Genomic DNA, 18,712 nt, shown 5'->3' on the forward strand with positions numbered 1-18,712 from the left:
CCACCATCTTTACTGCCTCCTTCTCCCTCGCACCAGAGCGGCGGCCAATTGGGAGGGCCTGAATTCGCACCTTTTCTCCCATTGGTGTTTCCGCTCAGCGACGCTTCTGCAGATAGCCACAAGGTGGTTAGCTGGCCTTGATCGGATCTCCACCTGGGTCACTTCCACCCCCATCATTTCCCCAAGCGGCACTGGCGTCTTGACCACCTGGTGATCATACACCGGCATAGGAAGGATTTTTATGTATTTTTTTTTGCCTTTTATCCACTGATTCTCATCAGGCAATGGCCTGGGCCATTAGGGCTTCTTCCTCCGCATCCTTCTTTAGCAGAGCCTCTGTCATTTGGCTGCATGAGCTTCAGGTTAAACTACCAGCAGGAGACACTCATCTTTGCCAGGACATAACAAAAATTATTGCGGCATCTCCGTATTCGGCTGATGCCTCTCTTAACGCGGCCAAATTCGCCTCTAGGGCATTGGCGTCCAACATGACCTCCCGCCGCCTCATCTGACTCTGTCACTGGCAGGCGGACCAGAAGAACAAGTGGAAATTGGCGTTTGCCCCGTTTAAGGGGTCCAAATTATTTGGGGAGGTCTTAGACCTCTTCTTGATTGAATCCAAAGATAAATGGAAAGTTCTGCTCACCCTGAACAAGAAACAGGATCGTAAATCCTCTCTCTATTTCAAGAGACAGTCCTTTCGTTCCAGTGAGTCCGCAGGATCCTCTTCCGCTCCCTCGACAGGACCCATCAAAGAGCCAGGTCCCAGGACAGGCAGTCCTTTCCGGACAGGGGTAGGCAGCAGTTCAACTACCGCAGGTCCAACCGCGGTGGGACCTCCAACAGGCCCTTCCGCAAGTCCAAGAATGTTTGGAATGTTTGGAATGTTTATTATAATTTATAGGCCGCCCTTTTCCCTGAGGGGACTCAGGGCGGCTTACAAAACACGGGAAAGGGGGTACAAAGACAAAAGACATAAGACAATACATAATATTAAAAATAGAGCACAACATTCATTCATCATTCGGGAGGGGACAAACTAAGATTTTTCATCCCCAGGCCTGACGGGCTAGCCAGTTCTTGAGGGCTGTGCGGAAGGCCTGGGCGGTGGTGAGGGTGCGAATCTCCACGGGGAGATTGTTCCATAGCGTCGGAGCTGCAACTGAGAAGGCTCTCCTCCGAGTAGTCGCCAGTCGGCACTGACTGGCGGATGGAATTCGGAGGAGGCCTACCCTGTGCGATCTGATGGGACGCAGGGAGGTAAGTGACCATCAACGCTCCCCTCCCATTGGGAGCTGACTCCAGCTGTTCACTCCCCAATGGGCACTGACCACGGAGGACACCTGGATCCTCCAGGCTGTCAGGAAGGGGCTTTCCTTGGGGTTTCTCTCCCAACCCCCTCAGAACTTCATCCGTTGTCCTACCCCCTCTTGCCCTCTCAAGAGGGAACTCATGGCCCAGGAAATTCACCACCTCCTGGAGATCAATAATGAACAAGTTCCACTCAACCAGGAAGGGAATCAAATCAAATCCCATTCTCTTCCTGGTGCCCAAGAACTCAGGGGGGTGGAGAGCCATCTTGGACCTCAAGAACCTCAACCGTCACATCGCATATAGGAGGTTCAAGATGCAATCCCTGCAGACTATCCTAGCAGGGATTCGCCAGGGGAACCTCTTCATGTCCATCGACTTGAAGGAGGCTTATCTACACATTTCCATTCGGCCACAACACCGGAGGTTCCTGCGGTTTTTCTATGTTGGCCAACACTAGCAGTACAGGGCCCTTCCATTCGGCCTGTCGTCGGCACCCAAGACCTTCACAAAGGTTTTGTCAGTGGTTGCAGCACAATTCAGGTGCAGGCCCCTAAGGCTTCAATCTTACCTGGAGGACATTCTCATCCAATCATCATTCAGGAAACAGGCCTTACGGGATCTCCACATTACAATGAGGTCCCTCAGGAATCACGGGTTCTCCTTGAACCTGGAAAAAAAGCATCTCATCCCAACTACCAAACTCATCCATCTGGGGGTGGTGATAGACACCTCAGCCTGCAGGGTTTTCCTCTCCCAGGACAGGATAGACAGCTTAGTATCCCTGACCCGCAAGATTCTGGGGTTGAGGCAGGCCCCTGTGTTAGTCCTATCACAACTGTTGGGGAAGATGATCTCCTGCATCTTGGCCGTTGCCTGGGCATGTCTTCACTCCAGAGAGTTGCAGTGGCTTTTCCTGCCCCATCAAAGAGCCAACAGGACCAAATCATCCATGAAGGTGCGGATTCCCCCAAACGTGAAGAGGCCTCTCAAGTGGTGGCAATTGGTGGCTCTACTGAAGGGACACCTGTTCAAGGAGCTCACGAGAGTAGTCATCACGACAGATGGCAGCCTTGCCGGTTGGGGGCGCACATGGGACATCATGTAACTCAAGGCAAGTGGTCTCCAGCTGAAGCAACCTGCAACATCAACTTCTTAGAGCTGCGAGTAGCCAAACTTGCCCTGCGACATTTTCACCGGGACATTCTTCATCAACAGGTCCTCCTGATGCTTGATAATGTGGCCACCAAGGCCCATATAAATTGCCAGTGCAGCACCAGGTCCAGGAAGCTCATGGTGGAGGTGGAGGCCCTGTGCAGGTGGGCGGAGCATCACATTGCATCCATTTACTCCGACCACATCTCAGGAGTGGACAACACGCAGGTGGACTGGTTGAGCAGGATCACCATAGACAGTGTAGAGTGGCATCTGGATCCGGCTCTGTTCGACCAGTTGTCTCACAGATTTGGCACCCCAGTGATTGACCTGTTCGCCACCCAAGAGAACACGCAGCTCCAGCGCTTCTCCCGCTTCCACTCGCCAGGGGTGGAGGGGACAGATGCCCTTCAATGCAGATTGCCTCAGGGTCTTCTGTACACCTTCCCACCGCTTCCGCTTCTACCACAGGAAATCTGCAAGATCATCGCAGAAAGGGCGGAGGTCCTGCTCGTAGCTCCCCTCGCAGGTCATGGTACGCTGACCTCATCAGCCTGTTGGTGTCATCCCCATGGCAGATTCCTCGGGACCAAGTCTCACTTAGCCAGGGGGCCAAAGTACACCCGGACCCCCAGTGGCTCCAGCTGGCCATCTGGCACTTGAAGGGGATCTCCTGAGGAGCGAAGGGCTGTTGGAGGAGGTTGTGCATACCATCCAGGCGTCCAGACGACCATCAACGACCAGGATATATGATTCCACCTTCGCCAAGCAGTGTGACAACTACCGTCTCGATCCAGTCACTGCGCCTGTTTCCCATGTACTGGATTTTCTACAAGGGGGCCTAGACAAAGATCTCACCCCCAATACCCTTCGTTGTCAGGTGGCGGCACTATCCACCGTCTGGTACGGTGACCCGGCCCAGCCCCTCAGCAAGATCTCGAGGGTTGGCTGTTTCCTTAAGGGCGCCTCCAACTTACGTCCTCCGGTGGTTCACCGCTATCCCACCTGGCACCTATTGGTGGTCTTACAGGCTCTTACCTCTCCGCCCTTTGAGACATCTCTTCATCACTTCACCTTAAAGACTGCCTTTCTTGTTGCAATAATATCTGCGAGACGCATCTCGGAACTGGCGGCTTTATCGGTGTGGGAGGATCTATGTGTCCTCCACCCAGACAGGGTCGTACTGCATCTGGATCCTGCTTTCATTCTGAAGGTCAACACCTGGTTCCACAGGATGCAGGAAGTAATCCTGCCTAACTTCTGGCTGCGCCCCAACCACCCGAGGGAACGTGGTTGGCACAAGTTGGACGTCACACGGGCCCTGCAGGTATACATCAGACACTCTGCAGACTTCTGCAGGTCAGAGGCCCTCTTTGTTTCGTTCCAGCCTGGCTCCTTGAGTAAGAAGGTGACATCTTCCACGGACAATAGGTGGCTAAGAGCATGCATTGCAGCTGCATACGAACACCAGTCCAGGGCATTACCTCGGCACATTACCGCCCATTCTACTAGGAGCGCTGCCACCACCGTGGCCTGAGACACCGAGGCTACCATTGAAGACATCTGCAGAGCGGCTACTTGGTCCTCACCGCCGCCCTTTGTCAGGAACAAATTGGACATGTATGCCTTGGCATCTTTCGGCAGGTGGGTGCTACAGGCGGTTGTTTCCATGACTGAATTCTGAGACTGTTCTTCTGCCCACCCTAGTGACATATAACTTGGGTATGTCCCGTCACTTGGACTCTCCAAGCGGTGCACAGGAAAATGACCGTTGGCTTACCTGAAGGGTCCTTTTCTATGCACCGTGGGAGAGTCCAACCCACCCTGGTTTCTCAGTCCAGGGATTCGTGACTGTTGTGTCAACTTGGACTTTCTTTACCTGATTCATCACGCTTCCAGCCTTCACGGTTCCAGACCATCTCAAAATTCTGGCTCCAAGTAACACCAGGAGGCGTGGCCAAGGAAAAAGATTCCTCAGTCCCAGGGCAACTAGACTGATTTAACCCGTCGCTTGGACTCTCCCGCGGTGCACAGAAATGAGCCTTCAGGTAAGCCAATGGTCATTCTCTATGCATCAGACTTACTTTTATGACAGCTGTTTCTCTTTATGTTGGACAGAGAATTTCCTTATTGTTTTAATTGTTTCTTTGAAACTGTTTTACAATGTTGTCTATTTGATTGTAATATATGGTGTCACATCTGCAAGGAAGAGTTTTCAGATTTCACCTATCTTGTTTTCATTTTTTCATATAAATCCAATCCTTATATTTCTAAAACAACCACTCAATATTTGTGACTTCCTTTAAATGTGATATATTATTTGATGACTAAAGTTGATGACTTAGTGAAATATAAGAATCATAGGAATCAAAATTTATTTTATGAGGTTGAAAATTAGAATATAAAATAATTTTTAAATATTAATTTATTTAAAAGTGTTATATTTAGTTCGAGTGTTTTACATTAGCAAAAAAAGTGTTTTCAAAGGATCAACTAGCAATGTAACTTTTTATAAACTTATCTTCATAAGCAACAGTGAATTGACATTGTAAACAAGATTTGTATAAGAAATTTTGAAATTGGAGTTATGATAGTTGGTAATCATTTGCAATTTTTTAAAATTGTGGTATTGTATAAATTAGATTATGATTTACTTTCAGTGTTCTTATCCTAATATAATTTCACAAATTAAAAAGTTATATTGAATTTATATAGTTGCCCATATCAAATGCTTCACCCCGGTATTAGTTGCAAAAACTTAGATGGTAATTATATAGCCTCTGTTAGCCTTACTCTCTACTTTCTCAAAGAAGACTATAATATCTAGTATAAGGAATTCTAGTTTAAATCATTTCATTCTTCTTCATTTATATCATATTATTTTTACCAAGTTCTCAATACCGACAAGAAGAATGCAGATATCATTTAATGAAGGTCAGATCTTTGGAGATAATAAATGTTATATTTAAGTTCAAAAAGAAGAAAAGGAATTATGGGTAAACCAGTTTGATGTTAGTATTCTGAGCAGTTATTAAGATCATTGATCTGTAATTGGTAAAAGTCTGGACTGCTCATAAATTTATCAAGAATATGTCTTGGTTGATAATTGACTACTATAATAGATGATGGGAATAATACAGAAAAAATATATCTTGATTTAATCAAAGTACATGACATTCTGGTTAGCAAGTTAAACATGGGCTGGTGGCATAACGAACTGGATGTACAACTGGCTTGAAATTTATACTGAAAGAATATGGTGAGAAAAGATGAAAAGAATTCTATAACAGATTGGTCATCATTTGGGTCAACTGTAGGATTACTGAAAGAACAACAACAATAGATTAGACAAAAGAATATTGAGTTGGAAAGTCATGCCATAATCACATATTATTATTAATTGGAAGCAAAAAAAATAAGGGTACTTAAAGCATTCCAATGTTTGAACATTGGAAAATAATGTTCCCAGTCTCAAATATCACTAAACAACAATTAGCAGATTAAAGGAGATTCGTTACTAAAATAGAATATTCAGAGACATAGAATGGGAAGAGATTCAGAAACAAAATATGAAAATGAAATACCCCAAAACAATAGTAGAACAAATTCAGATAAGAATAACTGTAAATATGAAGGGAACTGCTGATGTGAATTACAGAAATGATAAGTTAGAAGAAGTAACAGCAACAGAACCAATATAGGCCTCCATTGAAACAACTTATAAACTGACCCCCAGAAAGGAAGGATTAGAAGACAAGATTATGGCATATTCAGAATTATCAGTAGAAAGTACTGATAATTTCTTGAAAGTAGTTCCCCTGTAAGATTTTCTAATGAAGGATGTAAATAAGGTGCTTGCAAGGATTAAAATTACATCTGTCAAACAGACCAGTTAGCTTGCCTAAAGGACAGCAGCGGTGGTTATAGAAGACCTGAGTAATGAAATTAGAAAGCTACAAGTAAAATAATATTTAATCCCAAAGTGGAAGATCAGACTGGAGGTTAACGTGAAGAAATGAAGATCAGATTAAAATAATTTTTAAAAAAACATGAAAGAGGACGGATTGAAGAATGTAAGGAATCAAGACAAGTCTATTAAAATATTGACTTATCACCAGAAAAGTCAGAGAAGCTTTGGAAGTCAATTGGAAGACCTTATAAAATAACAGAAATAGTTAAAAAGTGACTGAAAAAATTAAAATCTGAATATGTCCTGGAAATGATCAATTGCATGGCTTTTGGGTCAAATATCTGACTACTTTGCATCTAGTTATAGCTACACAGCTTAATGAAGTATTGCATAAAGGAGTCATCAGCAACTGGTTATTAATTGGCAAAACATCTCTAATTCAAAAATACTCAGCAAAAGGGACAACACCCGGAAATCATAGACAATAAGTTTGCCTACAATGTTTAAATTACTCACAGGCATAATAGTGGACAACATCCAAGATTGTCTGTGGAGATTCTCAATCATCCAGGTCATGGTTGTACCAAAGGTGCTATTTCCAAAAGGGATCTGGGCTTCCTTTTTTTTTTTGAAAATGTTTTGCTTCTCATCCAAAAACTGAGAAGCTTCTTGGATGAGAAGTGGAATGTCCTCAAAGGAAAAAACAACAAGAAAATCCAATTGCCTTTTGGAAAATGCACCTTTGGAACATCCAAGATTATTTAGAAGAAAGTACCATGGTGGGTTTCAAATTTTTTTTGAACCTACTCTGTGGGTGTGGCTTCCTTTGTGGGAGTGGCTTGCTGGCCATGTGACCTGGTGGGAGTGGCTTGTGTTTTCTTTCTCTCTCTCTTTTGTCACTCTGTCCTTTTTTTCTTTTTTCTTTCATCTCTCACTTTTTCTTTCTTCTTTCTTTTTTTCTTTCTTCCTTTCTCTTTCTCTTTCTCTCTCTGTGTGAGTCTGTGTGTGTGTGGGGGGGGAGCTCTTTGCCTCTCCCTCCCTCCCTCCTTCCCTCCCTCCCTCCCTCCCTCCCTCCCTCCCTCTGTGTGTCTCTATGTGATTCTCTCTCTGTGTCTGTCTGTCTCTCTCTCTCTGTGTATCTCTCTCCTCCCTCTGTGTCTGGGTCTGTCTCTCATTCCCTCTATCTCTCTGTGCCTCTGTCTGTTTGTCTGTCTCTATCACACACACACACACACACATGTAGACACAGAAACAGACACACATATACTGTGGTCACCTTGTTGAGTGTTCCAATCACATTTGAAACACCCAACAACTGGCCTGTATTCATGGTTTTTTGCAGCATTCTGCAGACATGGGAGCAAAATATATGGTTAAAAGTACGTGGCAGCAGCGTTCTTCCCTGGGGGGCTCCGTAGAACATCCCAAGACCAATGGATCCAGGATGAGGGACAGATTCTTTGCTGCGGGCCAGTAAAGCTTCGTCCACCAGAGGCAGCAGGACCAATGCCCCTCTCCCAACTGGCCCTTCCTCCCTCTGAGGGCGAGGGACCCGGATGCCCCGCTGCCTCTGGCTTCCTTCCGAGAGTCTCCACTCTCCGGGGCTGTAATTGTGCAGCCTGTGCGTGCGTGCTTATGTTTTCCATGGGGGTGATGGATCGGCTCCGGAATTGCTCCATGCCTTGGAAAACATAGGCGCGCGCAGGCAGCGGGGCAGCTGGGACAAGGGAGTGCAACCCGCACGGCTTGTTCAAACAGCAAAAGAAGGGACAGGAGAGGAGTTCGGCTGTTTGAAAAGCTCCACTTGGAACTCCTCTCCTGTTCCTTCTTTTGCTGTTTGAACAAGCTGTGCGGGTTGCACTCCCTTTTCTTTCATAGCCAGCTCATTTCCAATTGGGGTGGGGATCCATGGAGAGGGACAGAAAAAATCGATTTCTTCCCCCCTCCCCCAATTGGAAACGAGCTGGCTATGAAAGAAAAGGGAGCGCAACCCGCACGGCTTGATCAAACAGCAAAAGAAGGGACAGGAGAGGAGTTCGGCTATCCGAAAAGCCCCGTTTGGAACTCCTCTCCTGTTCCTTCTTTTGCTGTTTCTACATGCTGAAAGGTCGCGCTGCCTTGTTGGCAAGGGCACTTTGCGGCGACGGGGGCCAGGACCGGTACCGACGTTCCTGGAAGTTAATTACTTCCGGGTTCGCTGACCAACCGGTCCACAAAGACCGGTAGGAACCCACCCCTGAGAAAGTAACATCTTTCTAGTAGAATAGAAAAGGGTGGGGGGAGGAAAGGTAGAGATACAAAAGATCAACTTCTGATTGATAAAGTGGCTTTGGAGAATTGTAAAAGCCAATAAGTTAATTTAGACATGTTGAAGATATTGCAAAAAATGCAGATAGGAGATAGCTTTTTACAGTCAATCAAAGCAATATACCAACAGCAAACAGCTCAAATCATCGTCAACGGAAGTTTAACAGACCCTTTTCAAATCGGAAAAGGTACAAGACAGAGCTGTCCTTTGTCCCCACTATTGTTCATTATAACTTTGGAAGTATTGTTGAATAAAATACGGGGCTTGGATGGTCTAAAAGGGATCAAGATTAGGCAGCAAGAATACAGAGTCCGCGCTTTTGCGGATGATTTGGTCATAATATTGGAACAACCGCAGGAATCTAGTATGGTTTTAATGAATACGATTAATCAATATGGTCAAGTGTCTGGTTTTAAAATAAATTTAGGAAAAACCAAAATATTAGCTATAAATATGAATACTAAACAAAAGGAAGAACTAGGAGGGATGCTAGGATGTGAGGTAGTCAAAAAAGTCAAATATCTTGGGGTTAATATTTTAGCCTCAAACGGGAAATTATATAAGCACAATTATGAACCACTTTGGCGGAGTATACAGACAGAGATGAAAAAATGGGAGAAATTGCACTTATCCTTGCTGGGTAGGATAGCGGCAGTGAAAATGAACATCTTACCAAAATTTTTATTTCTTTTTCAAATGTTACCTATACTTAAAAAAGATGCAAATCTTTTAGAATGGCAGAAGGGTATCGACAAATTTGTATGGGCAGGAAAGAAGCCGAGGGTAAAGATGAAAATAATGCAAGATGTACGCGAGAGAGGAGGCTTGAAATTACCTAACCTAAAATTATATTATGATGCAGTGGTGCTATCCGCAATTAGTGATTGGACCCATTTAACCAACGATAGAATACTGAATATTGAGGGACACGATCTGGTATATGGTTGGCATGCTTACTTTTTATTCAACAAAAAATTGGATAAGAATTTTAAAAGTCATATCTTAAGAAATGCTTTACTGCGGGTTTGGAAAAAATATCAATATAAACTAAATGACAAGTTACCCATGTGGGCAATTCCTAGATATGCAATTGAAAATATGAATATAGCACAAAAACAGGATAGAACCACCTACAGACAACTTCTCACTTTGGAAAGGGGGGGTTCTACAACTAAAATCTTTAGAGGTATTGAAAGAGGAGAAGGTAGTTCAAACATGGTTCCAGTATGGCCAATTACAGGCCAGGTGGAAAATAGACCAAAAAACTGGTTTTATCCAAGTTGAGGATAATTTGTTTAAACAAATAAGAGATCAAAGTTTAATGCATATAAAGAGGATATATAATGTACTAATACAGATGGATTCGGAAACAGAACTAGTTAAAGATTGTATGATAAAGTGGGCTCAAAATATTGAAGAACCAATAATGTTGGACACATGGGAAAGAATATGGGTAAGAAATGTGAAATTCACACAAGCACAAAACCTGAGAGAAAATTTGTATAAGAAGTTTTATAGATGGCATTTAGATCCTAAAAAGCTGGCTTCGATGTACCCGAATGTACAGCCTAAATGTTGGAGATGTGGTTCTCTCGATGCTACATATTTTCATATATGGTGGACCTGTCAAAAGGTTAAGGCATTTTGGATAAAAATGTGGTGGATTATGCAAAATATTTTTAAAAGAAGGATAAAGTTTACTCCTCAGTTATTTTTACTAGGTATATGTACTGAATTTACAGCGGTAGAGACTAATTTGGTTCTGCACTTAATAACGGCAGCAAGACTGTTGGTGGCGCAATACTGGAAGAAGGAAGACTTGCCTACAACCCAAGAATGGACATTGAAAGTTACAAACCTAGTCGAGATGGCTAAAATATTGGCATATCTTAAAGACCATTCAAATGAGAGATATAAACGAGACTGGAAAAAATGGATTGACTATATACAAAACAAATACGGGACTAAGAAATTACAGATAGCCTATGCTTAAGATTAGGAATAATCTAAACTGCTTAAAGTTAGTGCAACAGGAAGAAGCTGAGTTTAATGCAGAGATGTTATTAACTTCTTTTTTATTTCCTTTGTCTTAATATATTTTAGACTGTATTTGTTAAAAACCTATACCGTGTACGGGCTCTGGGAAGTCGGGGGGGAAAGGGAGGTGGGGTGTTAGGGGGGAGGGGGGAGGGGGGATATATAGTATGTGTTAGATATTAAAAAAAGTTAATTTAGACATGATCTGGATTGATTATAAAAGGGTCTTTGATTCATTACCAGATAGCTGGATCATCAAATGTTTAGAAGCAATTGGTGTCATTAGAATTAAACATTAGAATGTGTATAAAAATGTTAGAAGGTATATAGAAAAAATATTGGAACAGAGGAAGCAGAATTGATGGTTGGAAATAAAAAGTTTGGGCTTGTCATCATTAGGAGAGGCATCTTGCAGGGTCTGAAAGAGCAACTATCCTAGTTGGGAGTAGGTCTCAAGTTGGAAATTAGCCTGAACTCATTTTGTAAACACAACAAGGCAAGGTTTGAACTCTACACATGTAGATCTGTTTGTTTGCACCTGATATAGGGTGACTTTTTTGTCATTGTCATGCTCTCATTTTCATTTATTTTGAAGAAATTAAATCTTGTCTGTCAAACAGCAAAAAGAATGCTAATAACATTTTACATTTGCTTTATATGGGTGAACTGAAGCTTTAAGGAAGATCAGAAATTGAAATCCAGTCATTGAGAAACACTGCAAGAATTTTAAGCACAGATATAGCAGTAGAATTTAGGCTAGAGAAATGTGCTGCAGTAGGAATAAAGTGGGGTAAGAAAGACAAAATAATTGAATTGAAATATTGAATGGCTAAACCATCAGGATGAAGCCTACAAATATCCTGGCATTTACATCAAGTATGCACAAGTTAGAATGTGTTTAGTAAATAATACATCCAAAGAGTAACAATTTCTAAAAATAAAACTGAATGGTGGAAACACCATCAATACCATCAATACCTGGGTCATACTTGTGATATGTACACTGCTGAAATTACTAACTAGACACAAACTGAATTGGACAGTTTGGACTGAAGAACAAGAAAACTGATGACTATTCACTGCGCTACATCTCTATAGTGATACCGATAGATTATACCTGCAGAAATTGAGACCAAACAAACTGTTAATTATAGTTTTTTTTAAAAAAAAGAGTGAATAATTTATATGGCAATATCAGGGGATAGTAGAGTGGCAAAAATTGGAGAAGAACACAAAATAATAAGTTCTGAAAATCAAAATTTAAGGATTATGGCATTAAACTGGTTGCAGTGGTCCCGGTAGTTATCAGCACACTGAGTGCCATAGCAAAAAAAATTTGGACAGTACCTAGAAAATTTGTCCATTGACAAAATTTTCTTCTGTCACTTACAAATGCCACATTGCTTGGATCCACACATACACTATATTGCCAAAAGTATTCGCTCACCTGCCTTTACTCGCATATGAATTTACTGTAAGTAACATCCTATTCCTAATCCATAGGGTTCAATATGACGTCGGTCCACCCTTTGCAGCTATAACAGCTTCAACTCTTCTGGGAAGGCTGTTCAAAAGGTTTAGGAGTGTGTTTATGGGAATTTTTGACCATTCTTCCAGAAGCGCATTTGTGAGTTCACCACTGATGTTGGACGAGTTTAAGTGGCCTACCACTTCATGGCTGAGTTACTGTCATTCCCAAACACTTCCACGTTCTTATAATACAGCTGACAGTTGACTGTAGAATATTTAGGAGCGAAGAAATTTCACGACTGGATTTGTTGCATCCTATCACGGTTCCACGCTGGAATTCACTGAGCTCATGAGAGCGACCCATTCTTTCACAAATGTTTGTAAAAACAGTCTGCATGCCTAGGTATTTGATTTTATACACCTGTGGCCATGGAAGTGATTGGAACACCTGATCCTGATTATTTGGATGGGTGAGCGAATACTTTTGGCAATATAGTGTATCTGCTTCAAATAGAACTTCATTCACAATCTAGAAACAAGCAGTTTCAGAATGTTTGAAATTCTATTATAAATATTATATGGTTACCACTTGATTATAACTCTGGGATCTGAATAATGTTGATAATGTTGATTCCATTATAAGCTAGAAGCAGTGTTGCAAAAAATTGAAGCATTTAATGATAAGGTTTAAAACGATTCTTTTTAAAAAAATAATTGGCAGTGGTGACCTTCAAGCAGAAAATGGAAAGGTACTACAGTATAACTATTTTTTAATATATTTGATAAACACTGTTCATGTTCAGATAGGAATTTGGCTTATCATAAGATATGTTGGAGTTCGTAGTGAGCTTAATCTATTGATATTTAGATCATTTTATTATGTGCTATTTTGTAAATCTAGTAATGTTGCACATTGTGATGAATTGGTGCAGGAGAAAATTATTTTCAATGCCAAAACATGCATATTTGCTAAGGACAAAGAATACAGATGAGGTCAGTTTTGAGAAATTATCTTTACCTAAATAAATAAAAGAACACAGGCAAATACCAAAATAAAATTTCAGGAATATTTTGCTATGAATTGTGAACAGAATAGGATGTTGAGTATGAAGTACTGCTTACCTGACCATTTCTTTGAGATGACAACACTTTTACAAAGCACGGAATTGGAGTAACAAATAGTAAGCCAAATACACTAATGACATGAGGTAAGACAAGCTGAGCTTGTCGATCAGAAAGGTTGGCAGTTTGGCAGTTCAAATCCCTAGTGCCGCGTAATAGAGTGAGCTCCCGTTACTTGTCCCAGCTTCTGCCAATCTAGCAACTGGAAAGCATGTAAAAAATGCAAGTAGAAAAATAGGAATCACTTTGGTGGAAAGGTGACAGTGCTCAATTTAGTCATGCTGGCCACATGACCACAGAGATGTTTTCGGACAGCCCTGGCTCTTCGGCTTTGAAACAGAGATGAGCACAGCCCCCGAGAGTCGGGAATGACTAGTACATATGTGTGAGGGAAACCTTTACCTAAGAAAAGAAAGGGAGCTCCAAATTACTTTTCTTCTACCACGCCCCTTTTTTGATATTTTGTTTTTAACTACTTCTTTCTTTTTGAGGTTCTCATCATATCTGTTCAACCATAACTATGTCAATCTTATTCTTCTTGAACTGTTCACTCCACCATCATATATTTATTTTGTAATTCAGTCTTCATTCTATGTGAACAAATCAGCTCAATATTCATATGTATATATGCATGCATGTATTACCTATTAAATTTATATGCTACCAATCTTCCTGTTAAGTGACTGTGTAACTTACAACCTTGTACTTGATTGGATACTATTGCATTCAGTCTACATTTATTCAGCACTGATTCATTTTTAACCCTATTTCTTTTCTTTTTAATCTCACACATTTAATTATTATTCCATTCCTACTGCTTTCAACTTTCCTTTTTGACATCTCTCAATTCCATATAATCAGGTACGTAGAAGCATGCATTGCCATTTTCATTTCTCTGAACATTCATCATAACAGATCATATACCATTCAGTACCTTTCTTCCAGCATTTGAACATTCATTTTCTCACTTATAGTTAATTATGTTACGATATAAAACATTCATTATATCCACCTAAAAATGAAGAAATGAAGCAAAAATATCTTGTTTTTTAGCAAATCTAATTTACAAGAAAGGCCAGACAATTCTCATGTGTTTCTTTTATAATCCAGGAAGGATTAGCCCTTCTTGAATGGTGTTTCTGTCTTAATTCTCAATATAAATACAAAAATATTAGGAGCTGGCTATTTCACAAGAGATTAAAATACAATACAATACAATAGCAGAGTTGGAAGGGACCTTGGAGGTCTTCTAGTCCAACCCCCTGCCTAGCCAGGAAACCCTATACCATTTCAGACAAATGGCTATCCAACATCTTCTTAAAGACTTCCAGCGTTGGGGCATTCACAACTTCTGGAGGCAAGCTGTTCCACTGATTAATTGTTCTAACTGTCAGGAAATTTCTCCTCAGTTCTAAGTTGCTTCTTTCCTTGATTAGTTTCCACTCATTGCTTCTTGTTCTATCCTCAGGTGCCTTGGAAAATAGTTTGACTCCCTCTTCTTTGTGATATTGGAATACTGCTATCATGTCTCTCCTAGTTCTTCTTTCTATTAAACTAGACATACCCAGTTCCTGCAACCGTTCTTCATATGTTTTAGTCTCCAGTCCCCTAATCATCTTTGTTGCTCTTCTCTGCACTCTTTTAGAGTCTCCACATATTTTCTAAATCGTGGCGACCAGAACTGAATGCAGTATTCCAAGTGTGGCCTTACCAAGGCATTATAAAGTGGTATTAACACTTCACATGATTTTGATTCTATCCCTCTGTTTATGCAGCCTAGAACTGTGTTGGCTTTTTTGGCAGCTGCTGCACACTGCTGGCTCATATTTAAATGGTTGTCCACTAGGACTCCAAGATCCCTTTCACAGTTACTACTGTTGAGCAAGGTACCACCTATACTGTACCTGTGCATTTCGTTTTTGTTGCCTAAATGTAGAACTTTACTCTTTTCACCATTGAATTTCATTTTATTAGGATAGTGCTCAATGTTCAGGTGTGTCATGATCCTTCTGTATCTTTAGCCTATCTTCTGGAGTGTTGGCTATTCCTGCCAGCTTGGGGTCATCTACAAATTTGATGAGTTCCCCATTTATTCCCTCATCCAAATCATTGATGAAGATTTTGAAGAGTACTGGGCCCAAAACAGTACTCCACTGCATACTTCCCTCCATGAAGATGTAGTTCCATTGAGGATTACACGTTGAGTGTGGTTGGTCAGCCAGTTACAAATCCATCTGGTGGTGGTGCTGTCTAACCCACATTCTTTTATTTTATCTAGTAGTAGGTTATGGTCTACCTTATCAAATGCCTTACTGAAGTCCAAGTAAATTATATCGACGACATTCCTCTGATCCACTAATTTTGTCACTTTGTCAAAGAATGCAATAAGATTAGTCTGGCATGATCTGTTTTTGACAAACCCATGTTGGCTTTTGTCTATTACTTTGTTTGCTTCTAGGTGTTTGCTAATTCGTTGCTTGATTATCTTTTCCAGAATCTTTCCTGGTATTGAGGTCAGGCTGATAGGTCTGTAGTTTCCTGGATCTGTTTCATCAGCTCTTTTTCAGTCTTCTGGTAGTTCCCAGAACTACCAGGATCTGTGAAAGATATATTTCAGTGGTTCTGAGATCTCGTCTGCCAGTTCCTTCAGAACCCTGGGGTGTATGGCACTCACTATTGAATGCTTGGTTTTGTTTGACAGCGGGGGTGATAATCTTACCCGCATAAACATCCATGTTACCTGCACTGATAACCCCATGAATTTTAGATTGCTGGGGACAGAAATGTTCTGTATCAATTAATTCTCTGTCCCCGCTGTTCAGTTTAAATATTTATCCAGAAAATCTGTGAATTTAATGCCAAGTAACTCAGTCCCTTTGTTGGATGGGTGCAAACCATCTCTTTTGTACAGTTTTTCATTGGACCAGCTGCAGACATCATGACTAATAAAACCAAAGCCTTCCCTTTTACACCACTCCTTTAGCCACACATTAAACTCTGCCACACACTGGCCCTTCCCTTTTTGTTCCTTATATATTGGTAAAACCTCTGAAAAGATAACCATACAACCTATACTACTAAGTTTATACCCCAAACTCTGGAAATCATTCTTCACAGAAAGTACATCTTTTTGGGACAGATCATTTGTGCCAAGATGTATAATAGCACCACCATCACAGTCCTTACTTGCATTCTTGGCTATCTTTAAGAATACGCCTCTTGTCTCTGCTGGCAGTACACCTGGCAGACACCTGACCTCTTTTAAAACCTCCATATCCTTTCCTAAATTTACATCCCTTATGATTAAATCACCAACCAGAAGGTGACTTCTCTTTTTGCATACCTTGCTCTTCTTGTGCGACTGATGTGTGACACCTGGTTCCCCATTTCGCCTTTCCGAAGTAAATTCTTTATTTTGGACTAAGATCCCCTGCTTATTTGAGTCGTCATTATCACAACTACCTTGACCTGTCACTTTAGTGTCCCCATTAAGGTCAACAAGGGCAGTATATCTGTTATGCTGGGTCACAGCAAAAGCTTTGTGTTTATGACAAAAGCTTTGTGTTTATGACAAAAGCTTTGTGTTTATGTACTTAAAATATACTTGATGTTTGTTTAACTGAGTATGTATATATTAATTTAATTAATTTAAGTAGTTTTCAGCAACAAATGCTTACAATTTTGTTCTCTGTGATTATATTAGACAACACCTTTAACAGTTTTATGTTAAAATAATAAATTATGGCATAGTAAATTATGAAATATTTCAATGTAGATTTTTGCTTTTTTGTTGTTGCAGTTCCCGGAGTGTGGGTTTTTTGGCATGTATGATAAAATTCTCCTATTCCGCCATGATCTGAACTCAGAAAACATTTTACAGCGAATTACATCAGCAGAAGAGATACGGGAAGGTGATCTTGTTGAGGTTGTTCTGTCTGGTAAGAATATCTGTTTTCAATGCAATCCTCATATTTATACCCTAGTATTACCATTATTGGAAATAATTGTAATTTATAAATTGTAATATAAATATTTTTAAATGCTCACACACTGCAAAGTTGATGAAATATTTTGTAGAATTGGATATTAAAGATGAAAATATGAAAACTCATTTTTTTAAATTGGAAATTGATTCATCCTGATTATTTACTGTAGTGACCTAACGTCATGGAATCAGTAGGTTTTTACTTTTGAGGTTTGTGGGCGATTATATTTTAAACAGTATAAAATGTCATAGTTATATCCATACTTTTTAAATTTTATGTAAAGGTATTTGTCTCATGGTCTTGTAGCATTTAAGGCATTGTATTCACTATATTGATATTTTTTTTAAGTATTTCAATATTCAGGAAGGCATTAAAATGTACTTTTTCATATATGTATTTTTAAAGCATTAGCTACAGTTGAGGATTTCCAGATTCGACCTCACATGCTTTACGTTCATTCCTATAAGGCCCCTACTTTTTGTGATTATTGTGGAGAGATGCTTTGGGGCTTGGTACGGCAAGGACTGAAATGTGAAGGTAAGGCAATTAGTAACTATGAGTGTTATAAACAATGTTTATGTCCTAAATCCCCAGATGTGGTATATAGTTACAGAGATGTTTCAAAAGCATGTCATTTGCATGCCATAATTTAAGTTAATAATTCTTTTCCTACATAATAGATTTATATAATAAGAAGAATTATGTTTGGTTTATGGGAAGAAATGATGCTATATAAACTTTTGAGTTTCTTGTAGAAAGTCTAGTGTATGCAAAAGGCCACGTTGGTGCAATATTACAAATAATGAGATGATGCAGGGTGGGATTTTATGTTTTATTTTTGTACGTCAATATATTTATAAGTTATCTAGAACGAAAAACCCTTTCCATATGTCTGTTTCCTAATCATTATCAACAGGGATGTGTTTCTGTCAACATTACTGCCAGTTCGGTGCATGTGCAGTTGCCTGTAAATAGATCTATAAAATGTAAAAATGTCAAAAAAACATGCAGTGACCAGGGAACCGGTTCAGGGGCATGGCAAGCCTGCCGTTCCTACCGGTTTGGCGACCCAGTCGCAATTTCCACTATCAGTTTGCCTGAACCAGTGCAAACCGGTAGCAACCCACCTCTGATTATCAAGTTATTAATAACAAGCGCTGGGTAAATTATTAGTGGGGACAGTTGGTAACAGCTTTTGAAGCAGCTGTTGAAGTTTGAAAAAAGTTCAGCTGCTTTAATCATTTGAAAACAAGTGTTTTGTATGCACTCCTGCACTTCTTTCACTGTGCATACAGAGTATACATCCCTTGATAATTCTGGAGCACTTCTTCTGATGTATTAATGCACAGGCGCATTAATAACCCAAGTCCTATTCATTGGCTTGTACTCTAATCTGGTGGTTCTAACAGACTC

At 40.7% G+C, this 18,712-nt stretch overlaps 1 protein-coding gene across 2 annotated transcripts in view; it reads left to right on the top strand.

Moving 5' to 3' along the window:
- The window catches only part of PRKD3 (protein kinase D3), a 55,782-nt gene that overhangs the window by 15,568 nt on the left and 21,502 nt on the right, over window positions 1–18,712 (top strand). For both annotated transcript variants that reach the window (XM_032215721.1, XM_032215722.1), the window contains exons 3-4: window positions 17,113–17,251; window positions 17,705–17,836. In XM_032215721.1, coding sequence (XP_032071612.1) covers window positions 17,113–17,251; window positions 17,705–17,836 — 271 coding nt within the window. The remainder of the gene's footprint in view (window positions 1–17,112; window positions 17,252–17,704; window positions 17,837–18,712) is intronic.

Source organism: Thamnophis elegans, chromosome 4 (assembly GCF_009769535.1).
Source record: "Thamnophis elegans isolate rThaEle1 chromosome 4, rThaEle1.pri, whole genome shotgun sequence".
NCBI lineage: Eukaryota > Metazoa > Chordata > Lepidosauria > Squamata > Colubridae > Thamnophis > Thamnophis elegans.